General features: G+C 35.2%; 1 protein-coding gene across 8 annotated transcripts in view; it reads right to left on the bottom strand.

The window, feature by feature from the left end:
• LOC149778507 (uncharacterized) overlaps positions 1–26463 on the bottom strand; it is a 177271-nt gene that overhangs the window by 74021 nt on the left and 76787 nt on the right. For all 8 annotated transcript variants that reach the window (XM_089939383.1, XM_089939387.1, XM_089939389.1 and 5 more), the window contains 6 exons: positions 24810–24895; positions 20778–21002; positions 11630–11704; positions 3462–3587; positions 1200–1343; positions 13–102 (listed from right to left, as the gene is read on the bottom strand). In XM_089939383.1, coding sequence (XP_089795509.1) covers positions 13–102; positions 1200–1343; positions 3462–3587; positions 11630–11704; positions 20778–21002; positions 24810–24895 — 746 coding nt within the window. The remainder of the gene's footprint in view (positions 1–12; positions 103–1199; positions 1344–3461; positions 3588–11629; positions 11705–20777; positions 21003–24809; positions 24896–26463) is intronic.

Genomic DNA, 26463 nt, shown 5'->3' with positions numbered 1-26463 from the left:
AAGACCTCATACCTGTAACATTCCCTCCATATCCAAAGATAGAATCAATTCCTGACTAGACTGTAATATTGCAATAGCAACCCGGAATATTATGTCCATACCCTGAAATTAAAGAGACATTTAGTACTAATGTAGATACTGAGAGAAATCAGTATTAATGATGAGTAAGCTACTGAAATTCTAGCAATGTTGACAGCAATAAATGTAGATATTAAGAGAAACCAGTATTAACTATTAGTAAGCTATTAAAATTCTTGTTATGTGGAGAGTACTAAAGGTAAATATTGAGAGAAATCAGTATTAATCATGAGTAAGCTATTCAAATTCTTTATATGTGGACAGCACTAAATATAAATATTGAGAGAAATCATTATTATCAGCAAGCCACTGAAATTCCTGATCTGTGGACAGCTTTTCAGTAACTAAGCGGCGACAGGTGATATGAGACAAAGACTGTACATGGAATAGAAAGTTAACTAACTGAATTAATTTTAACTGTTTTGAAATAACAAATATGTTTAAGTTAACATTTACTGAGTATGACAGTAACATAGGCTATGCAAGTGAAATTTATAAGTTCTCAAAATACAAATGTCTTTCTTGAAGAAAGCAGTTTTACATCAAATACTTATTGCTCCTGCTCTCTCTACTCATATAGTTCCAATAAAATCTTTAGAAATTAAGTCATCTTGCAATTCAATAAATCAAAGTGTGAAAACCATTGAAAAATACAACTATATGACAAAAAGCCTTTTCGGCATGCTGTCTTCTATATTTTATTACATGCCTGAGACCAATTTGCTGGAAAATGTCTCAAAATTATTACTCATAATTTTACAATAAGTTTCCAATGAATTGTTAGTCACATCATGGCTGTCACAGTTAGATATCTTGCATTGGGAACTACTTGAAATGTGAGAGGGCTCCATTTACACACAGTAAATCTTCATCATTTGACATCACAATGTGTGCATTTTTAACATTTTTAGCCATTAGGAAATGGTTCACTCATATATTTTGATGCTGCTGTGATTCATTCATTTACCACAGAAGCAGTCTACAAAACATTAATTTTCTTGACTACGAAACAGTGAAAGAGTGATTTTTGATGTAAATATACTCTTGTAAAGTGACATATGATATAAAAATTTCTATGGTTTTGTATGACTTTTGACACAAACAAACTCCTGTATACTGACCTCAGATATAAACAGATCCATGATTCTTGATGCTATTTCCAGGGGAAACACTGTGGCAAATAGTGTGAGGAACCACGAGGATGCATACATGGATGTGTGAAAGCTCTGGGTTTGAAAGTGAAGATATACATCAGGTAAAAAGTCCTGTAAAAAGAAATGAAGATGACTGAATGACTGAATGAACGAACGAACGAACAAACAAACGAATGAACGAACGAACAAACAAACGAACGAACGAACGAACGAATGAATGAATGAATGAATGAATGAATGATTGAACAGAAAAGGTACGAGAATAAGTGAGTGAATATATGCATAAAGTATAATGTAGAATGATCTGTGACGACTACTGAATAAAGTGGACATGTCATCACTTGCGTGTTTTTTTCATAAGGCATACATGACTTCATTTGGCTAGTTTGCTTAAGAGATTTATATTTATACACTGAACTTTTTCAACCCATCTTAATATCTTGTCAAAACAATGAATGCAGTATGCAATTTTTAAAAAACTTTTGCAAAAAGGTGGCTCTAGCACAGTCAAAAGCTCACCCAATCAGAACCAAATCACCTTACCGGTATAAGCTGAATTCATTTATATATCAGTGTTAGTCCACAGAAGCTTACACACTATATTTGATCACAATCTATAATGTAGACCATGGGATTGTAACAAGCACTTGTAAATGAAAACATTATTCAAATTAGATAACACACAAAGCTCTAAACCAAAAGTAAATGTTCCTTTAAACTGACATGAACTTGATAAACTTTAAATACATAATTTCAAAAAACATGAATTGCATCAGAAATGTTATTTGCATGTCTTTCTGAAAGATACAGATAATTTTCACTCTCCAAACAACATAGGTCATGTCAGCATAGAACATTTTCATAATTAACTTACTTTGTATAGAAGAATTAAAATGTCCAAATGATGCATTTTTCATGCTGGTAAACACTTGTGGGCAAGATCATGGCTGCATTACATAAATATCTCTGTTAACCCGTTACCTCATAGAGCAAAGTTACCCAGTGCAGCACGCTATAAATATAACACCTGTTACCTATTCGACTCCATACACATAGGCCTGCCTGTTAACTGTTAAGCAATGTAGTGTAAGTTACGTTTAACAGCAATTTTAACCATTTTACATTTTTCGTACACATCTATTATGTGTGGAAAAATTTAAGAGTAAAGTCTGATTGCTATAGCTGTGTAATTATTTTTCATGGAAGAATTTTTTGTGTGCTTTAAAATCTTGGGAGAACTCGTTCACTGTCAAGTCAGTGAGACCACGTAATCAACCGTAGCTGCCATTTCTCATACTCGAAATTTACAAGTTTTCTGTCTGCGTCTACATCACTAAGTCATCTGAATTTGATAATTTATAAAAACTAATTGCTGCCTACATCAATATAAGAGCCTTTACCTAAGTTATTGAAGCTTTTAAAGTTGTGATTCCAATCGTGAAAACTTTATAAGTACTGAATGAAATCTGCGACTGCCATTTTGGAGAGTGGAGATTACGAACCAGTTACTTTAAATAGTAGATATTGACCAGAGCATAAACAGTGACCACGTGATCTGACATAATTGTCATTTGCAGAAATGAATGTAGCATTTAATAAGGGGTTTTCCCCAAAGGTGGCACAAGAAAATCGGCTTAAAATGGCTGATGTTTACAGCAGACGTCTAAAGGTGCTTCCATGCGAATGGAGTTGAGACGTCAAAAGGCGCTTCCATGCGAATGGAGTAGAGGTGTCCAAAGTTGCCTGCATGAGGTAAAGGGTTAAGCAAGCTGTACCTATTAAAAAAGGTCAGCTATGGGACAACTGAATTCTGTCCTTCAAAGAAAGATGTCATTTCAAAGTCCTCTTGGGTTCCCAATCTTTTAACCTGTTGAAGCATGTTCATGGTTAATAACCAAACAATTACAATTAAAAATGTTAATGAAAATTTACTGCAAGATTGATGTAATTTTTAACACAGGGAAATATGTTCCCTTAAAAGTAATTAAAGTGGCAGAAAGAACTTTATCTGAGAAGTTCACATTAATCACTCAGTGAAAAAGTATGATCGATTTTGTACTCTGAGAAAATTGACCCAAAAAATATTTTTTCTGTTCAAGACACGCATCTTTGATAAAAAGCACAAATGTGTCCTCATTGTTCCTTTAAGTAATGTTGCCTTTATAGCAGGATTTTTGGTACTTACCTGTATAAGACATTGCCCTTACCTGTATAAGACATTGCACTTACCTGTATAAGACATTCAAGTTTGAACATGCAGAGACCCAGCTCTGCCATAGACGGTTTGAAGAGCTCCCTGAGACGAAAATCCTGCATCAACTTGACTAACACAGCAAAGGTCTCCTCTTCTGGCATCTGTACATAATACATAAAAAGAAAAAGATATATATATATATATATATATATATATATATATATATATATATATATATATATATATATATATATATATATATATTGATTGGGTACGTGTTATTGAAGAAACATATTTTACTCCCAGAAATTGTCACTTCTTCCAATACATTACTTAATAAATTATGAGAAAAGGTAAGGAGTTATATCCCTTTATCCTGATGCTGGCCTTGGCTTCAGTTTAAGAGTGCATGTGAATCAACTTTAAATCTGGGTTTAAATGTGGGTCAGCACAGGTCAATGAAGAAACAATGCCTTGAGGAAAAAAACCCATTTTATTCCTGCAAATCTTGTGGAAGTAAAGTAAGCTGCAACATTACAAAGCTGTTGAGTGACCAACACAGTTTTCTTTGGTGACCAAATTGACATCAACCGTTATGTGTATCATGCACTCTGTGAGCAAAATATTGGTGATGGTAAACATAAATGATGGGCTCCATCCCCAAAAATCTGATGGTCTCTACACAGGAAAGGATGAACAGTGTGATTTTTAATCTAGTATTATGGGAGTAAATTATTTTGACCCTCTCTGCATACTGCAAGTTGTTTAGATGAGGCAAAATAATGGCAAGAATAGGGCGATCCCTCAGAGAAATAAAAAAGTTCAGAACTGGTTAAAAGCAGTATGGTACTCTCAGCCAGCAGAAAGATAATCAAGCTGGGAGGACAAAAAGAACTCTGACATCACTTACTTGTTGTTGTTGTTGCTGTTGTTGTAGGGTTTAATGCCATTTTTCAGCACACAATAGGCTATACAAGGCAGCCAGTATTAATGGTGAAGGAAGAACCCGGGAAAACCCCAGAATGAACCAATGACCCACGAGAAGCTACTGGCAAGCTTTCTCACATACCCACATTGGCTGAATCCAAGATTCAAACCCACACAGACAGAGGTGAGATGGCAGTGATCCGTAACAGAGAGTGCTTTAGACCACTCGGCCACTCGAGGCCCCTAAACACCTGTTTGTGAGTATGGGTAAAATAATTCACAGTTTATGTTCTGACTTTTTTTCCCAACAGCTTAAAAAAAATGTACCTGTTGTTTGGAAAAATGGAAGGAACAGCTTTTTAAATTAATGATAGCAGGTCCTGTACAAGATGAGTCAGTGATGTTTTAAACAGGATTTTGAAGGAGGTCATGTTCAACCATGTCAACACACATGGCAAGTTTGATTTTAACAAAAGGGCTAAGGACCATGGTTGAAAAATATCAAAAATGGCAATAAGGTTAGACAAGCCTTTGCTCTGGCCTATGTCCTCCTTTCATTTATGGTGAAATGTATTGGAAATAAAGGAACAGAAAGACACTCACTAAATCTTTGACCTCCAGAAGGATGGTGTGCAAAGGAGCATTCCTGATGGGAAAAAACCCCAATAAGTGCATGAAAGGTGGGCAAAAGATGGGCATGCTTGAGTCCATGAAAATTATGATTTTTGGTGGAAGATCCCATAGTGGAATTCCCATGATAAGCCAAGAAAAGTCCTCTCATTTGCTAAGATGGAACATCATATAATCTGAAACACTGATCATTTGATCAAATTTCACAAAGTTTCTGCCATCACTGAGATGAAAGGATCACTTTTAGAAGTCTCATGAAGAAGCAGACAAAAACAAAAAGTGCTGCAGCCACTCTGAGAAGACCCAAGAGGTGAAGAAAAACTTTACCAGCAGATGATCTTTATGGCAAGTCTTTAAGGATGGCCAACTCAGTACAGTTTGGTTTCTAATAGATGAGGTTAGCCAGGTTTCTAACTGATGAGGTTGGTGAGGTTTCTAACAGATGAGGTTGGTGAGGTTTCTACCAGATGAATGAAGTACTTAAAGTGAATGAGATTGGATTTGTCCATGATGAGAAGGAATCTCAGGCAAAGCAAGATAAAAAATAGCAGATTTCAAATCTTTGTACAAAACAAATACTCATCCTAGAGGATGCTTTTCAGGTAATATGAGTACTAACCTTGTGTTCTCCATCCTGAGCTTTGGTACCCAAATGTTTATTTTCCAATGAAATAAGTGTAAGACTCTGCCTTAGAACCATTTGTCTTGCAAGGTGGTTCCGTGGGATTCCAAGTCTATCATATTTCATAGGGAAATGCTAAATCCCCAACCACCCATCCTCCCACAAAATGTCACAAAGGGCTACACAAACATGGCATCAGTTTCTGCAGAAAGGAGGCTGTTGTAGTGAGAAACTGGGATAAAATTGGTCCTTCTTTCCATGCATCTGGTTGTTAACTGCTCTGTAAAACCGGGTCCTACCCAAAAGTAAGGTTTTGGAGGAGAGGTTTCCTGCTCAGTGTGCAATACCCTGTCAAGTGGGCCTTAAAAGAGTCATTCTTACATCTCTGGTCCAATTAGGGAATGAAGGCAAGGTAGAATCATCAACATGGTTACTATCTATCTGTTAAAAAAACATTCACAATCAATACAATATGTAGATCACAAAAGAACCAGGACCAATGACAAATGGTCCATTGCTGGTCCACAATGTCTTCAGAGGTCCAGTTCCATATATTATCATTGATATGATCACCAAATTGGAGATGGCTGCACTATGCATATGTGATAAAGTTGGTGCTGGAAGTGGCATGACCAGATGCTGGATGTCATCTACATCCTGGTAAAAGACTGGGGACTGTCACACAGTCAGGCCCCATTTACTTAACACATTAACCCCTGGAGGTTTTTGTCGTTTTCGCCTGAAATTCAAGTAGGAAACACATTTTGAAAGCTTTTTCTGAATAGATCCGAAAACACCAAATCCCAGGTGATCTTTCAATAACATACTGCCTAGTTGTGTTAGAAACATCATTTTTCATTGGCTATTTGGCTCATGCATGAGCAGAAGGGTAAAAGTTGGAGTTCTCTTTTTTTCTTTTTTCTTTTTTTTTTGCTACACGGACCTATTATTTTTGTATCGAGACCACTCTTTATTCCATCTTATCCTACTTACTGCAAAGGTTCATCTGTCTGTTTGCAGTTCACTACCAATTTGCCCTAGATATGAGACCAAAATGTCTAAAATCTGGACACAAATTCAGATTCCCAGCACAGGCAAATTTTGGGTAGAAAAAAATTGGGTCCAAAATATGAGGGTTTTTCCCCTCTGTATTTTGTAGTGCAACTAGAAATTCCAGATTATTTGGTATCATTGTAGAGAAATATCTGTCTACCATTCTATAATACCACCCACTTTAGTGTATCGTGCATGACCATGACACTACAGAGCTCAGCAGTAGGCTACTACCTCCTGCCACATTAACTTATCGCAAGGGGTTAATGTGTTAAAGGAATGCAATACGGTCAAATCCTGAGATGAGGACTATCACACTGGCTGTGTCAGGCCCCATTTACTTGAAAGAATGCAAAAAGGTTTAGTACAGAGATGTATTGTTCAGTACTACTTACCATTAGAGTAGAAAATTGAGATGGCACCAGTCATCATATCACATGACAAATTAAATTCCATGAGGAAATGGAGTATATATTAAATTAACTGAAGAAATAGATGGAGTATACTAAATTCAGTCAGAAAATGGATGGATACTAAATTCAGTAAGGAAATAGATGGAGTATACTAAATTCTGTCAGGAAAACGATGGAGTACACTTAATTTAGTAAGGAAATAAATGGAGTATACTAAATTCAGTGAGGAAAAGGATGAAGTATACTAAATTCAGTGAGGAAATGGATACAGTACATTAAATTCAGTAAGGAAATAGATGGAGTATACTAAATTCAGTAAGGAAATAGATGAAGTATACTAAATTCAGTTGTTGTTGCTGTTGTTGTTGTGGGGTTTAACGCCATATTTCAGCACACGATAGGTTATACATGGCGGCCAGTATTAATGGTAAAGGAAGAGCCCGGGAAAACCCCGGAAAGAACCACCGACTCACGAGAAGCTACTGGCAAGCTTTCTCACATACCCACATTGGCTGAATCCAAGACTCAAACCACCACAGGTAGTGGTGAGATGGCAGTGATCCGTAACAGAGAGCACTTTAGACCACTTGGCCACTCGGGGCCCCACTAAATTCAGTAAGGAAATGGATACAGTACACTAAATTCAGTAAGGAAATAGATGGAGTATACTAAATTCAGTAAGGAAATAGATGGATTATACTAAATTCAGTAAGGAAATAGATGGAGTACAATAAATTCAGTATGGAAAAAGATGGAGTATATTAAATTCAGTGAGGAAATGGATGGAGTATACAAACTCTTTGGATCACTCAAGCTTGAGAAAAGGCATGGAAGGTATTTTTCAGGCATTTCAAATGAGCTTGCAGACAAGGCACAAATAGAAGTACAGTAGTCCCCCCCCCCTTGAATGGTCCCCCTGACAAGAGGCCACCTGTTCCTTACGGCCAGAATCCGTTGGCACTGACGAGTTTGTGTTCAAAAGTACCCCTCACGAAAAGGCCACCCAGCTAATGCGACCAGTGGGCAGCATATTAGTGCAATAACATAAAATTCACCCCTCACAAGTGGCAGCATTTTATTTTAATATGTATCCAGAACCAGTATTTTGTTGACAATGTGTGTTAAGTAATCCAATTTCTGTTTCTTGATGTCAGGTTTTCGTTACTGAAAGAAGTGTTGACTAAAGTACATGTACCACTAAGGTTAATATTATATCATTTACACCTCATGAGAAGCCACATTTATTCCATAAAGCCGAGAAAGACTCAAATTTTAATCCATACAAGAGGGTAAGTACATGTAATCTGATTAGCCTTATCGCTGTGTTATCATGAGATGTCCGGTATACTCTCTCTAATAATTGTTAAGATTACAGTTACTGAACAGTAGTAACAGTTGAGAAGTGGCAGTATCGATGTACAATACACAAGTGAGCAGGAAAATGGTTTGATAGCCTTTATGGCTTCCCTTTGTAAGATGTTGAGCTTGTTCACTTTGATAATTAGTGGCTATTACTAATGACAATAATTGTCAAGATTACAAATCCTAATGGCTGTTAGGTTGAATATGCATGATGTTACATAACGAAGCCATTTTGGCTTCTCTCACTTAGTGTAAAGAAATGTATACAAACAATAGGGTACCAGACTACGAATAACAAATCATGTGACAAGATCACTTCATTTAAAAACACATGGCAATTTGTTTAAATCCATAAAAAATTGTTTTATCAGTCTTGTAGTTGGCAACTTGAATAACTTACTGAAAAAAGATCAACATGTCATCGAGGAAAAGAAAAATTCTCAGTATAGAAGAAAAAGTAAAAGTAATTCAACTGAGAGAAAAGTTTTTTTTTTTTCGAGGATCCTGGCAGAAAACTGTGGTGGAATGGACAGAGGAAGGAAAATTATTTGAGCCAAGAGATGTTTGTATCCTGATTTGAATGACAAGGTTTTTGAATAGTTTTGCACTGCGCATGCTAAGAAAATTCCACACACTGGTCAATTGATCCAAATAAAAGCAACAATTTTGTCAGTTGAAATGGGATATGATGACTTTACCACAAGTAACGGATGGTTGCACAGATTTCAAGTCCAACACAATAATAAGTGTTCTGTCCTTAGTGGAGAATTAGCTGATGATAATAACGAAGTTGTTGAAGATTGGAACAAGACTAAACGATATATGCAGGGAATATGACAGCAAGGATATGTTTTATTGTGACCTGTAACATAATTATAAAGACAGTTTTAAAACTATATCAATGGTTATTCATAACATTCTTTTGAAAATGATGAAACACTTTGTTTTACATTTATTTCACAACATGCATGTGATTTTTAAATGAAAATATTAAATGTTTTAGAACTAAATATACTTGTGACTTTCTTCATATGTATTTACTATTCGCACTTGTCATCCCTCTCTAGAAAGGCCACCCTCATTATCAGGCCACTTCCCTGCTGAAATAGGGTTGGTCTTATAAGAGGAGGACTACTGTAGTAGCTGATGCATGAAATTTGATACCAAGATGTCTATTCTAGGGGAGACTACTCTCATCTGACTTCCATCTTAATAAGTAGACATTTTAGCACTTTTATAACTAACACATTCCCAAAGACATAGTTAACAATTCTTTTGGCTCTGGAGAATTGTACATATGAGGTAATGGAATGATCCCTAACATATTATAAACGGGCAATGTATCTGAGAAAACAACATCAATTCAAATAGCAAAATTTCAAACATTTCTACAATAATAGAAAAAACAAAAAGGTAACACCATATTTTCATACAAATAATAACACCATATTCTTTTTCGTAATAAAAAGGATGCCATCAGATCTCATGATAAACTGTATTTTACACTGATAACTTGACTAACACACATTAGGAAATATTTTTATAGATTTAATTTATGCAAAACCATTTAATTTTAAGTATTTAGGCTGAAGATGTTGGTATATTGCTCCTGCACAGTCCATGTAGTATGATGGTGGATTCGATCAATATAACCTATGTTATTGGTAAAAGTTCTAGCTGTTCCATGTGTGTTTGAAATATAGGATTAAGTCACTATGATCTAACATAGCCATATAATCAAATGCACCATGAATGGGTTTTAACCACTAAGATGTCAGATGTATAAAAAGGTAATGATTAACATCTGAGTGGTTAAGACTTAAGTTTGTGTCTTGCTGTTTTCACAAACTCCCCCATTGAATGTAAGCAAATATATGCACATTTATTTCCAAAAAGAAAGAAAAACACCCAAATTATTCAATTTTACAGTTTTGTGACATGCAACAAGTCAAACTTTCAAGCATGATTCATTTTCATTAATAAAGCAAGAGAAAACTACTTCACTTAAAATTACAAACACCATTTATGGAATGTGAAAAAGTGCACTCCATGCAACCTGTTAGGTTTTAAAACATCAAAATGCTAAGAAGTCTGATAATGGATGATACTTTTGAGGATGGGTAGAATTTCACTATCCCATAGCAATGTGTGGGGTAGAATTTCACTATCCCACAGCAATGTGTGGGGTAGAATTTCACTATCCCACAGCAATGTGTGGGGTAGAATTTCACTGTCCCACAGCAATGTGTGGGGTAGAATTTCACTATCCCACAGCAATGTGTGGAGTAGAATTTCACTATCCCACAGCAATGTGTGGGGTAGAATTTTACTATCCCACAGCAATGTGTGGGGTAGAATTTCACTATCCCACAGCAATGTGTGGGATAGAATTTCACTATCCCACAGCAATGTGTATTATGGATTATTTTCTCTCATTCCTCAATCGGAAATAGCATTGGGAAAACAAAGATGTCACACCACTAGATTCAATAGAGCTTTAGAATAATAAATATTTACTTGAGATATGGGATTACCATTTAAATACAGGAAAATATTATTTTAATACTAAAAGTGCAACAAACAAAGCAGACTTTCATGACATCATAATCATAATGATGTCAACTAAAGCATCAATGAGTGTACTTGTGTGGGATATATATTTCTCACATGGCTTTCTCTCATAAGCAAACATCACCATATATAACTGAAGGATTGTGAACTCTATGTCAAACCTGTTTGCCCACATGAATTAAATCACACATTTATAACAATATAGCTGTAAATTGTGGGTCAGAACAGAAAGAATTGTATCTACATGAAGTGACTCAAAAAAAAGATAGCAAATTACTGAAAAATGCGGTTCAAATTACTCTGACCTTGACCAACAAGCAGATGGAAAGATAATTATTAGTATGCTTAAGTAATGATTTGACAGTTATTGCCTTCTTGATTTGGGATTTATGTGCATGATATGGATGAACAATTAAAACCAGATACATTATCAAAACTTATATAGAACTTGCATACTTAAGTGTCAATGGTATTTGCAGGGGTGAGGTGCTTTTATTGATTTTTTTTTCCCTAATGCTACAGTACAAAATATGACCGCTATCTATCACAAAGGTTAGGACCTATAATAAAGTCGGTAGAAATTTCCAGCATCCATCTTACTTTTTTCCAGCACATGTGTAATTACCTGTATGAGAAGGAGGCCAACAATAAAACCACTCCCTTGGCAATACCCCACTTCCCTATCATGAAGGGAGTAAGCCTGGAACAAAAAGACATACAGTGTTACAATAAAACCACTCCCTTGGCAATACCTCACTTCCCTATCATGAAGGGAGTAAGTCTGGAACAAAAAGACATACAGTGTTACAATAAAATCAGTGCTTTAGTAACACCCCACTTCCCTACCATGAAGGGAGTAGGCCAGGAACAAAAAGACATACAGTGTTAATAAAACCACTCCCTTGACAATACCCTACTTCACTTTCATGAAGGGAGTAAACCTGGAAAAAAAAGACCTACAGTGTTACAATAAAATTAGTGCCTTAGCAACACCCCACTTCCCTACCATGAAGGGAGTAGGCCAGGAACAAAAAGACCTACTGTCACCATAGAACACTTCTGTAAAATTAATGCCTATTATGCAGCTTGAAATGATGTGACATCATAAATATATCACCTTTTACCTCTGTATATTACAGCATTAATGAACTCAGAAAGAAACGGGATGTAAAAACTTATGTCCCTTATTTAGTAATTAAAAGAATAAAGCTTATATAATAACAAAAACAGCTATGTGAAAGAAAATGATATAGCTTATGTGACCCTGGTCTTATGTTACGTGTTTAGGCTCTAATAAACAGTAACATAGAAATAGTGAAAACAACAAGCTTTGAAAAATTTAACAAATAATTTATTTCCCTGGAAAAACATTGTAAAAGTGAAAAAATAAGAACTTACGGCTTTAAGAAATCAAATTCAGAAATAATCCAAGAATAATCCACGAATTAAATTTTAGAAGACCTAGTAAAATGCTGTAGTGTCTACAGTTCTTTGTTATTCCACAGAAGATGATATTCTGGTGTTTGAATTTCTGAAATAAAATTTAAAATGTCTTTGTCCAAGAATTCCGTATGAGCACTCAAATATTTCCAGGAAAAAGAATCAATCTTTTAGAATCCAAATAATTTGAATAAAAATGAAAATGTAACTCCAAACTGATCACAAACAAACACTTTCCAGTGTAAAAGCCCAACTGAGAAATATCTCTCTAAACATCACTATTAAATCTAACTCCTGCACAATTTTGTAAAACCCAGAATTGTGAAACAGAGGCTGTTTACATATTGAAAGTCACGTACTCCCAGTATGGCCTTGATAAAAACCAATCATTTTACTATGCTAATAAAATAAAAATAGAAAGCTGTTTACTTGTCTCAGTGATTTCTGAATCAAGGTTGGGAACTAAGTCAAAAATTGAAACAGTATTTCTATTATTAAGTGTTTATGGAAAGAGGTCAAACTGAATTTTCTGGAAAAAAATGCCAAATCAGGAAACAAGATTACATTACTTTGACATGTAATGAAATTTAAAAAAAAAATAAACTTACAAACAGGCAATTAAATTAAATCAATATAAATTAAATCAAATATACATAACACTGGGAAATCAATAATGATTTACAACTGGCCATAAATTGGCATGCAGGCTTTCAGAAAACAAATGTGATCTCAATAACTGTGTCATACTGACAAAAACTCACCCAACAATATACATGTTTCTTTATGTATTTGATTAAAGAAATCTATGACACTGAACCTGTACAAATTTGCATACATTTTAAATACTCATTCAACTATTAGTATATGGACAATTAGTGACAGGATACTTTTTCCCCTTACATTTTTATGAACAATTTGTGATGGGATACTTTCTTCTATATACATTCCTATGGAGAAATTGTGATGGGATACTTTGTTCTATATACATTCCTATGGACAATTAATGACAGGATACTTTTTCCCCATAAATATCTATGAACGATTAGTGACAATACTTTTTTCCCATACATTTCTATTGACAATTAGTGACAGGATACTTTTTTATATATACATTTCTAAGGACAATTAGTGATAGGATACATTATGCAAATACATTTCTATGGGCAATTAGTGACAGGATACATTTTGCACATACATTTCTATGGCCAATTAGTAACAAGATACTTTTTTTACCATACATTTGTACGAACAATTAGTGACAGGATACCTTTTTCACATACATTTCTATGGGCAATTAGGGATAGGATACATTTTGATATAGATTTATATGGACAATTAGTGACAGTATACATTTTCCCATATAGTTCTATGGACAATTAGTGACAGGACACCTTTTCCCCTACCTTTCTATATAACAAATCTTACATAGGGTTAGATGTTCAACTAAGAAAATGCATACCAACCTCTAAATGTTTTCGTGATTTTAGGTTGCTTGGACCCTTAGCTATGTAAAAAGATCAACATTTAAAAAGTTCAATACTTCAAGATTTGACAATTAAGTGAACTTGGCACTATTTTTACTTGGGGCAAAGTGTGTGTGTGTGATTAGGATTTGTAACGTCGCTTTAATAATTTTTCAGTCAGATCGCTACGATGTCTGCAGTGTGGCAGTTTATAGTGATGTCTAGCACTGGGGCATCATGCCACAGATATGTAGCATGATGTCCCATCCAGTCACATTATCCTGACACCAGACCAATCAGTCCTAACACTAACCTCTTAATGCTGAGCGCCAAGCAAGGCAGCTGTTAGAACCATTTTTGTAAGTCTTTGGTATGACTCAGCTGGGGTTCGAACCCACGACCTCCTGCTTCCGAGGCAGACGCTCTAACCGCTAGACCACCAGAGTGGTCTTGGGGCAAAGTAAATATCATTAGAAGTTGTTTGATGAAAAACCCATGTCATAAGGATCATCCATTCAAGGGGGGAATAGTGACAACAAGATCTTTAAGACAGTCATGACAGTGATATTGGATGTATGACTAGCCCTGTTTTTATTTAGGACCAACTGGTATCATAAGAAGTTAATTGGTGAAAACCCCACAGAGATAACTTTACTTTCAAGACAGCCACCATGGTGGCCATATTGAGAGTGAGTCACGTTCAGTAAGGACCAAGTAGACATCATAAGAACCCTCTCTCATGGAAACCCCATGTCAGATGGACTTTCTGTTTAAGAGTAGCAAAAAGAAGATTCTGAAGATGGCCACACACTGGATGTCAATTGCTGTAAAAGTATTTTAGCAAAAATACCATGCAGATACAGGCATTCATTCAAGAAAAGTAGTGATAGCAAGATTTACAAGCTGGTGACTGTGGCAACCATATTTGACAACAGGTCAGCACCATTTTTTTTTAGGACTAACTCAACATTATAATAAGTCTTCTGGTGAAAACAGCATGTTAGTATGACTTTCCACTCTAAAAGTGTAGTGATAACAAAATTTTCAATATGGCTGCTCTGGCGGCTATGCTGGACTTCAGATCAACACCACTCTCATCTAGGCCCAACTAGACACCATAAGTGTTTTTGTAAAAACCTCATATTGATATGACCATCCATTCAGGAGGAATAGAGATAACATTTTCAAGATGGCTGCAATGGCAGACATACTGGACATCAGATTGGCACCATTTTCATTAATGGACATCAGATTGAAACAATTTTCACTTAGGACCAACTAGACATCAAACAAAGATTTTAGTGAGAACCCAATATCGACATGTCCATCCATTAAAGATTTGTAGCAATAGCAAAATTGTCAAGATAGCTGATTAGGTGGCCACAGTGGACACCAGAACAGCTTCATTTTAATTTATGACTAACTAGACATCATAAGACATCCAATGTAAATATGACCATCCATTCAGGAGAAGCAGTGATATGATTTTCAAGACTGGATGTCAGAGCAGCACCATTGGCATTTAAGACCAACTAGAGTATGAGATAAATGTGTGTAAAGTTTCATGGTAATCCAACAAGTAGTTTAGGAGCTGCGATAACAAACGTGCAATCGGATGGTCCAACAACTGATGAGAGACCATCCCATAAGCTTTACTAGTCTATGACCAGTAGAGTTAATCTCTAGTGGTATCAGCAATGGGTGCAGTACAAAGGATCCCACCAACTACAATCTGATCAGTAGGGTCTTAAATAGAGAAACCTGTAGTGGTCCCCTTCATGAATGTCCCCCTGACCAGCAGCCACCCACTTTTTACAGCCTGAATCTCTTGGTTCTGACGAGTTTTGTTTTCAAAAGTACCCCTCAAGAAAGGCCACTCCTCTAATGTGACCAACAGCCAGCATATTACAGCAAATGTGTAAAATTTAGCCCTTAAAAGTGGCCACATTTTATTTTAATGTGTCCAGAACCAATATTTAATTCATGTGGCATGATAAGTATCTGGTTCTCTTTACCAATGTCTGCTTCCTGATTGTCAAGTTTTCATTACTGAAAGAAGTGATGGCTAAAGTACATGTACCACTAAGGTTAATATTATATTGTTAACGCCAATGGTTACAGGAAATGGGGTAAATAATGTATGTATGGAAGCATGCTAAACTGAGAACAGCATAACATACCAAACCACACTATGATGGGATCTATCTAAATTTGCTAAAGGAGATAAAAATATAACACTAAAGTTCACCTTGTTTTCTTTCAACCCATATTATGATATATTAGTATGACTTTGGTCACAATGTCCTTAGTGGTGCTATGCTGTATCTATAAATTGTGTTATAATGAAGCACATAATAACAAGGACAGCTGTAGTTCCATTATCTAAAAGATATCATTAATCATTCTATAAAAAAATATTTCTTTAGTAGATTATTAAATTTGCAATATCTACCTTTATATATGCCAGACATTTCAAGTTTTTAAAATCTCATTCTATTTGGATGAGATAATGTACTGCTGCTATTCCATTCAGATAAATAGTGTTACTCGTACATTTATAACTGAAAGCTGTTTCTTTCAAATTCAAACAAGCATGAATACAGAGCTAGCTGCAGATCACACAGACCAAGCAGATCACACAGACCTCACAGATCAAAAAATTATTCATGTTCACACTGCTGAATACCATTCAACCCATTCAGAAGTTACAAATATGAATTGTTAATAAAAATAAGACACTGCAGTCATATAACATATATACTCACTTATAAGTCCAATAGCAACAACACAGACCTTGATCTGCCATTGCATAATGAGCTGACAGATCAGGGTCTATGTTTATTTTACTCATTACTCTTAATAAGCTGCATATACCATAAATTAGCAAATATAACATGTGGGTTATTCAAATTTTCCCTGCCATGCCCACCCCACCCCCGCAGAGAATATATGTCCACGCATTATACAATTCGATTTTTACTCATATTACCATGTTTTATTAATATTTTAAAAGACTCATTTCCTATTTCAAACAAAACACCAAGTTCCATATAGTAAACAAGTCTAATGTTGATTACATAGTTATATCTGACATTTCAGCTACATGTTTTTCAAGTTTAAAAATGATATCAACACAAGATCAACAAAATAAAATCAGCATCTTCAATTTAATAACGTACTAATTTATGAAGAATAGCAATGTTGTTGTGTTTACTAAAATCTTAAACTGCCACAGAGAGGACTGATTCACTGTAATAGTTGGACCCAAAGATACCATAGATGTGTCGAATTCTGGAAGAATTTCACATTTCTGGAATCCACTGTGAATAGTATCTGGTCTAATTATTGTTTCTTGTAAAATTGGAAGCTCTGTGGTGCATGCCAACTGGCGATTATTTATGGGAAAGTGACTACCATATACACTTGTGTATTAGCCCGTTCGCGTATAAGCTGACCCCCCCAAACTGAATTGGTAAAACTGTTATAAAGTGCATGACCCGCGTATAAGCCGACCCATAATTTCTAGACTATTGGTACATCACAAGATGCACAAAGTGAGTTCTGAATATGTTTATTTAGGCAAATCACATTATTAAATAAAATGAAAGTAAGAAAGCTAATTTATATGTTGAAATAAAAACAATTCTAAAGTGTTAAGTCCTAATGGAAATTTAATTAATCCTCATTCTAAAATCATGAATTATAAAAGTTCTATCACTTTTAAATCCTTCAAAATCTGGCTCTGTAACAGACTCGCCAAACAGTTCACGAAACTCGGCTTCTGTTACAGGCGTGCTTTCATCATATACATTGTCATCCGATAGTGTGTCGTTCTCCTTCTCACTCTCCTCGCCACTGTCAGATTGAAATATAGCATTATCCTCTATTCCATCCATGGCATTGCTGATACAGCACTTCCTGAATGATTTTGCAATCATTTCCGATGGAAATGAGTTCCACGCTTCTTTTACCCACTTGGCGACCAAATCGATGTCCAGCCTCATTAAATTCCCGCCTTTTGTCATTTTCACAGCCCCTGAACAAACCCATTCTGCCCACATCTTTCGTAACTTGTTCTTAAAAGGTTTGTTAAGGCAGACATCAAGAGGCTGTAACACTGATGTTAAACCTCCTGGTATCACAGCCAGTGTTGTTTTCATTTTCTTTGCTGCCTTTTTTTACTTCATCGGTCTTGTGTGCACAAAACATATCCCATACAAGCATTGAAGGTTTCCGAAGAATTGCACCTGGTCTCTTGTTCCATACTTTCTCCAACCATTCAATTGTTCCACTTTCGTCCATCCATCCCTTTTGCTGTGCATGAACGATGACACCAGCAGGAAATTTCATGCTTTTCAGCAGCATCTTCCTTTTAAAAATGATGACAGGAGGCAGCTTTGATCCATCAGCTAAACAGGCCAATACAACCATGAAATACGTTTTTTCATGGCCGGTCGTTTTCATCAGAATAGTTTTCTCACCAACAGCACTGACTGTTTTATTGCTTGGTAAGTCAAAGGTCATAGGCGTCTCATCCATATTTCCAATTTGTGATAGTTCAAATGAGCACTCCTTTCTGCGTTTAATGATGAACTGCTGAAATGATTCAATTTTTTCTTCCAAGTCTTTTGGTAGTTTTTGTGCTATCTTCATTTGCTGCCTGAGGCAGAAACCATTCCGGTTCATGAAACAAGAACACCAGCCAGCTGATTCAACAAATTTTGAATCTGCCAACTTATATTTATTATTTTTCACCATCTGCATAGCATGTAGATGAATTGCAGTTCATGTGACAATGTATCCATTTTGTCGACGTTCACTTACAAAATCACTGAGTTCTTTCTCCAATTCAGGGAAAGAGGCAATCCCAGTCCGACGAGCCTTCTTGGATTTTGGCATTTCTTCTAATGCTGCTTTGCTTTTCCGCCATTCCCGTACTTGCTTCTCGTTCACAAAAAATGTGTGTGCTGCAGCACAGTTGTTATTTGCTTCTGCATATTCAATAACTTTAAGTTTGAATGCTGCAACACAAGCAGAACGCTTTCTTTCACTTCCAACACTATTCATTTTATCTGATTGAATTGAATATAAACTTTTAGAGAGATTAAACTGAAATAATTTCTTATAGTGGTAGTATACTATTTATATACCTTATCCTGTAATTATTTCCATGTGTGGTTGGTTATCACTTTGTATCTGATAATTATTTATCATTGTTGTTTATTTGTTTTTTTTAAACTACCGGTAGTGTGATTCAATTGATCAAAATATGATTGGTTTCAGCGTGGACATTATTCAAGTATTGTGACAGTTTATAACTTTGAGCAGAAACCATGTCCACTACCACATCTCATTAAACAATACATCTGAGAGTCGGCATGTATTAGTAAAGTCATTGGCATTGTGCAACAAAACAAACCTATTATCCCAGAGGGCATTTACCACAGATTAAGCATATGGTAGCTATTGTACAACACTCTACCGCTAACAAACCACTTTGCTTTACAAACAACTAAACAACAGTAGTATATAAACTGGCTGCCGATTACTTCTAAAACACCTGTCAAAGAAATCCCACAAATTATATTGTTTTACAATTATTCACGCTGACTCGTATTTTGCCCTGTTATTTACCCTTCCTAAGCATGCGCACAACAAACCCCTATGGAGCCTCTCACTATTGTTCCTTTAAGACTATCATACATGTATTTCTACTCTTGATCAAAATGTTTGTTGTATATACCTTCAGTATCGTAATTCTTTTATTTTTTTTACGTAGATTCTTTTCATATTTACACTGAAATAAGCTAGCGTGCATTTGTACGATACCACAGAGTTTAATGATTACTGATTAGCTGAGGGTTAAGTACTTGACTGGAGATTACTAATATGGCGGTTCTTTGGGAAAAAACACGTACCACCGTGGCTCAAATAACACATATGGCTGCATTTTCTGGTGGATGGACATCTGTCAAATAGACGTCAAGTACGCTAAAACATGTTTTTCATTCATTATCCTACCACTTAAGTTAGAAAAAAAATATTTGTTTCACTTCACGACAGCACAAATCTTATGAGACATGTGGCATCATTAGGCATGTAATCTCATCTTCGGTAAACAGAAAGGATGATTCAAGTTGCCCTATTTTTTAATACCATGTTTATAGTGAAAAGAAGCCAACAGAGATTTTGGTCATATTCTTTATGAAAACTTGCAGGTTACACATGTCCACAGGTAATCTATTTTCTTTTACACACAATAGAAAAACTGCGGGTAATACATGGGTGCATGTTATACTTGGACACATGTTATATACACTAATTATTCACTTATTTATTGTACTTACTGTACCCAGATCTGCTGGTACAGTATGCAACAACAGATCTGGGTCCTTGCAGTTTGCAGTTGGACTGAACTTATAAGCAAGTATATAGGGTACCTGAACCTCTTGTTGATACCATTAAAAGCCCAGTGAAGAATGGCTAATTGTTGAACGATATGAAAATGTTGGTGCACTTCACCACTTGTCATACTCAGGGCCAGTAGAGATGAAATTTGAATAAGCAATATCTCTTGGATTTCTCTGCATTAAGGCTACCATTCAATCATATACGGTGAGATTACCAAGCATTGCAATTTTTACAGGTAAACTTAAACTTCACTGACATCGACAAATGGGTGTTTGATGTAAACATTTTCAAATTTATACAACACAACCGCATTGCCACAATTTATTCTATACAATGGACATCACCCACAAGTAATTGATCTGAGGTCTTAAAGCTTGCATGTGGAGCTCTAACTGTAGAATTTTTCACACAATCTGAATAGATGAAAATACATGAAACAACAGGTGGGAATGATCTCACCTTCATAACATTAAAAAGGCTTTCCTGCCCTAATCCATCTTTCTCCTTGAAGAATTTGTGTCCAGGAAATGTACGTGCTATGTCCCGTCGAATCATCTTCTCACTCGGTGATGTCTGTTTTAAGTACTCTACATACAATGCCTTCATTGGAGAGTCTTGAACATTGAGTAGCAACTGCCATGCCATTCCACGGAAATGGTGTGGAATACCCCTGCGAACCAGTTGCTGTAATATCAAATATTTTCGACACATAACTTATTGCAATCTCCAGCAAATTTAGCATTGTAATTTGCAACATGATCATTTTACAATAGCTTTTAAGCAATACATATAATGTATAATTACAGACTTTGTAAACTTGATCTATAGTAGTCTCTCTAAATCTGCAAATATTGTATATTTTTAAAAACAGCGATTGTATGTAATTGTATTTCTAAGAAGTATATTAAAATCTGAATGTCACCAATTTATACTCCTAACTTGATTATATTCAATAATACAAATAATGAAAAATCTCTAGTAAATACTACTCACACATGATATTCAATCAAGATGCCTCATTAAAAAATATCAAACTTCTTTGTCTTTCAGTAATATATAACAAAATCTGTCAACTCTATTCCAATGCCGTTCAGTAACATATAACAATGTGTGAAATGTATTCCATTGCCTTTTAGCAATATATAACAATTTAACAACTGTATTCAACTGCCTTTCAGTGACATGTAATATGTCAACTGTATTCCACTGCCATTCAGTAACATATAACAACCTGTCTACTGTATTCCATTGCCTTTCAGTAACATATAACAATCTATCAACTGTATTCCATTGCCTTTCAGTGACATATAACAATCTATCAACTGTATTCCATTGCCTTTCAGTGACATATAACAATCTGTCAACTGTATTCCATTGCCTTTCTGAAACATATAACAATATGTTAACTGTATTCCAATGCCTTTCAGTGACATAATAATCTGTCAACTATATTTCATTGCATTTCAGTAACATATATCAATCTGTCAGCTGTATCCCTCTGAAACTATGCAGTATCCAGCCAAACCTAACAAAATAAACAGGCATCTTAAGGATGCATTATTTACCAAACATTTTTAAAAGTGTACACAGTACCCAATAACCAAAACCAAGCTGTTTTATCAAAACACAACTTTCTTCTAACCTAAACATTAGGCTTACATTGCAGTGGATGACTACTTACAATTAAACCACTGTCAATGTATATGCCATACCTTGATCAACTTGTTGTCATTTCATTAGCTGTCATTTACTTCTTATTATGACATGACTCAGTTCGTAAGACATGTTTTTGTTGAATACATCAGACAATCAAAACATCTTTAGGATCATCATAATATTGTCTCATACCTCAACAAATATCTACATGCTGAAAAAGCAATAATGCAACTGGACATATGGTGTGGACGTGTGCATAAGATGCTTTTATTGAATCTACAATGACTAAGAAACTGCTACAGTTTACAAATTTGAAACGGTGTTTCATTAAAATAAAATAATACCCATTAAAGGTTACATTAAAGAACATGTTCTTCAGAGTTAAATAATGCAGTTATTTATATCCGCAAGATCAGTTAATCAAACTGATGTGTAATGTGCAGTACAACCAATTCTCATCGACTTCAGTTTTTTCTGTGATAGATTTGATGTCAAAATTATCCATACTTTAAGAACAGAACAGAATGAACTTCCTAAAGAGTCTCTTAACTCATTCAGCCCCAGCACTGTTATCAGTATCTCTGCTGCTATGCCCCAGAAGCACTAAGCTGTGTCTAGCTGCTTGTGCCCCAGAGTTTTTACCTGTTTGAAAAATTGTGAAAAAATCATGCACATGCATTCACTCTTACCTTAATTTCTCTTCTTATATCCAATTAAAATCCATGAAATTTTCACCATTTATTCCAAATGAATTTGTCTACACAGTGATTTTTTTTTCCTATTTGTCCAAGTCTTTTACAACTTATTTATACACTATTTACAAAATTATGTGCAACATTTATTCGCAAGAACTCTATCATCATCACTGTCAGCATCCTTATCTTCTATATCTGAATCTAAATCTCGCAAAATACCCAACTGCTGAGCATAACTTTCCTCAGCTTGCTCAATATTTTCTAGATCGAACCCAAGAAACTCCTCATTTTTGCTATCATCAAAAATCACTCTTACGTCTGCCATCATTTCCGATTTTTCATGAACAGAACACGTGTAGTGAAACTGCTCTCAAACAGTAACTGTTGGCTTCTGAACAATTCAAATTGCCACTAGTGAAAGCAAAATCATTTCTGATTGGTTTAATAGATGTTTAGTTCTGAGAATAAAACATCTGTAACCAATCAGAGATGTTGTATCTAACACACATTCATCACGCCTGGAGACGGGATTGGCCAATGAATTCAGTAAACAATCCACGACTACAGGCGGGATAGGCCAATGAATGCAGAAACCGGATCACACCTACAGACGGGATCAGGGCCTAATGAGTTAAGCAGAGATATATCACTGAATTGAAACAGGAAGATCCTGTGTCACTGACATCCACATTCATGTTCTTAAAATGGTTATGGATTTTGTAAACATCTATAGTCAGTAAACTAAACTAAGCCATTTACACATGTAAACATTCCAGCCTTAGAGTCCCTCAAAGGGACTGATACTCTACCATCTGAAAAGAATTTCCAGGAATCCAAGAGAAGACCATTTCATCTTTTAAACTGCTGAGTAATGAAACCATCTCTGATATTCTTGAGAAATAACAAATTTTCAAACTGACCACTTTGGTGGCCATCTTGGATGTCAGATCACTATTATTTTTTATTTGTACCAACTATACATCATTTGGAGTCATTTGTGAAAACCCAATGTCAATATGACTATCCATTCTGAAGGAGTAGTTGTAACAAGATTTTCAAGATGGCCACCATAGTTGCCATACTGGATGCAAGATTCTTACCATTTTCACTGAGCTCCAACTAGATCTCTTAAGAAGTCTTTTGGTGAAAGCCCATGCCAATATGGGCATCCATTACAATGGAGTAGTGATAAGATTTGATCCCATTCTAAAATCATTTTTATTTTGGACCAACCAGACACCATAAGAAATCTTCTGGTGAAAACATCATGTCACTATGAGTTTCCATTTAGGGAAAGTAATGACGACATTTGCAAGATGGCTGCCATGATGGCTATACTGGATGTCTGACTGGCACCATTTTAATTTAGAATCAACTTGTCAAGATAGAAACTGTTTTGGTGGAATTCCCATGATGATAAAGCCATCAATCAAGAAGGAGGAGCAATAACAAGATTTTGAAGATGGCTGCCAAGTTTGTGACCAAACTGGCACTGTTTTCATTTAGGATCAACCTGACATCACAGGACATCTTCTGGTGAAATATCAATAAGACTTACCGAGAAGCTGCGATAAGATTTTCAAGATGAGAGCAAAAGTGGCCATATTGTTCATAAGATCAGAACCATTTCATTTAGGCACAACTTGACACCATAATAAGTCTTTTGGCGAAAACCCAATGTCAATTTGAATATCAATCTAGCAGTAGTGATACAAAATTCCAGAATGAAGTCAGACTGAAACCATTTTCATTTGCAACCAATCAGACACCATAAGGTGTCTTCTAGTGAAAATTTGTGTGTGTGTGTGTGTGTGTGTACATGTGCATGCAAATGCACATTCATGCATGTATGCATGTATAGTCTTTTGGCAATCCTACAGAAAAGGAGTAGCAATAACTAATTTAACAGATGGACAATGGACAACATACAACAGGCCATACCTTAAGAACTTCTGGTCTACAATCAGTAAAACTAAAAAGGAATGCCAAGGTTGTGAAATGATTCAACACTTCTGAAAAGTAGGTTCTGTACATGCCTGCAAGCAATATAAATAATAAAAGTTAAGCAACAGTATCCTGAGAAACAATCTGTGATTTGACAAAGTATTTAAAGTATTGTGGTTGAGACATACGGTTGTACCTTTAAAAAAGCAGGTTTCTTTTTGGCACTGTCCCAGTCATTTACAAGCTTCCCCCAAATGTCCCATAAATTTCCTGCTGGAGTTGCTATAAATATAAAGAAGCCACTGCTGAAAATAATGTCTACCATTTTGAAAAATAAATTTACTGTAAGTTAACAACATGTGCATTTGTAATCAAAGTACTGAGAATACTGATGGCATGGATGGTTGAAGAGATACTAATTTACATCAGATCACATACAAGAGTATAACTCCCATAGATATTGCTATTTACAGTCCCTCTTGCTACTGTACACATATTGCTACAAAAAAAATCAATATTTTTCTAAATTTTCTTGTCTTTATATGTCACATGAGAATTCATATTAACATCTGAAAATCTTTAGAGAAATTATTATTTCCTTTCAAAATAACTTTTAACTTTTGTTTTCAGCAGCCACTCTCTAAGGGAGATAACAATTTAAGCTCATCATCTGCTTGTAAATTTTTATACACCATCAGTCAAACAAAGTACTAAGGAAATGATTAATTTTTGGTATCTAAATTTTTTTGTACATTTAAAAAAATAAAATGTATTAAAAATAACAAATGTTAGTTTTGCTCTTTTCCCTCACCCTTTTCTGTGTAAAGATTTCAAAAATCAATTAAAAATACATAAAAACTACTTTCTTTAAGTCTTTGTTACATTATTCCAGTGATACATTTTTAAAAAAAACCCAATGTAATATGATATGTAATAAATCATCATACTGCATGCTCATAGTGTAATTAAATACTACATAATATCATTATGTTTATTTCTAATATGCAGCTTAAAAACAGTCATGTTTATATTCTAATATGAATTAAATTATAATGTTTTTTAATAAATAATGTAATACAACAATTATGAACCAATTCTGAAGCGAATATTAAGTTTTATGAACCAGGAAATCTATTACATTAATCGACCAAAGCACCCATCAAATTGAGGTCAACTGGTTCATAGTCACATTATGAAAGGCATTGTACTGTAGAGTGCGAATGAGCATGAAATAAAAGTGTACGATAAAATAGTATTAACGAAAATATTTATCAGATGCTGTATTTTAATTATAACTAATAAGCTTAGTATTTTGTTAATTTGTGTGGTAATTAATGCCCATCAACACATGAGAGATTAGATTGTGCCATGGCATATCTGGTAAAATTTGCCTTGGGAAACACCACCACACTCAACAGGGCCTGATCAGGGTCTGGGTACAAGTCAGGCATGCAAAGCACTGAGTTCCCACACCTCATTAGTGTAGTAAATGAACTTAGCAATATGAAATATATCAAATGAATTAATGAAATTTTATTTTTATCATGTATTAGAGATGGGTAATGGGATTGTTATATACATACTATATCGCCTTGAGAAGATATGAGTTGTTACAAATGTAGTGATGGATGTAGATGGATAGATCAATGGATTTGTGGATGGATGTAGGGAATTAAAAATTATAAGGCAGGACAGACATACAGGCAAACAAACTGGGAAAAGATATAGATACCAGTGAAGCAAAATACTGGCTGTTAACAAATCAGTGTTACCCTTTAAGTTACAATGACCAAATTTTTCAATCAGCTGTTTGTTACTGTCTCTGCCCTGCCACACATATACCAGTATGT

The sequence above is a fragment of the Sinohyriopsis cumingii genome, chromosome 17 (genome assembly GCF_028554795.1).
Source record: "Sinohyriopsis cumingii isolate HCF-2022 chromosome 17, ASM2855479v2, whole genome shotgun sequence".
Classification (NCBI taxonomy): domain Eukaryota; kingdom Metazoa; phylum Mollusca; class Bivalvia; order Unionida; family Unionidae; genus Sinohyriopsis; species Sinohyriopsis cumingii.
Note: the sequence above shows the minus strand (reverse complement) of the source record. Positions and strands in the feature narration are given on the sequence as shown.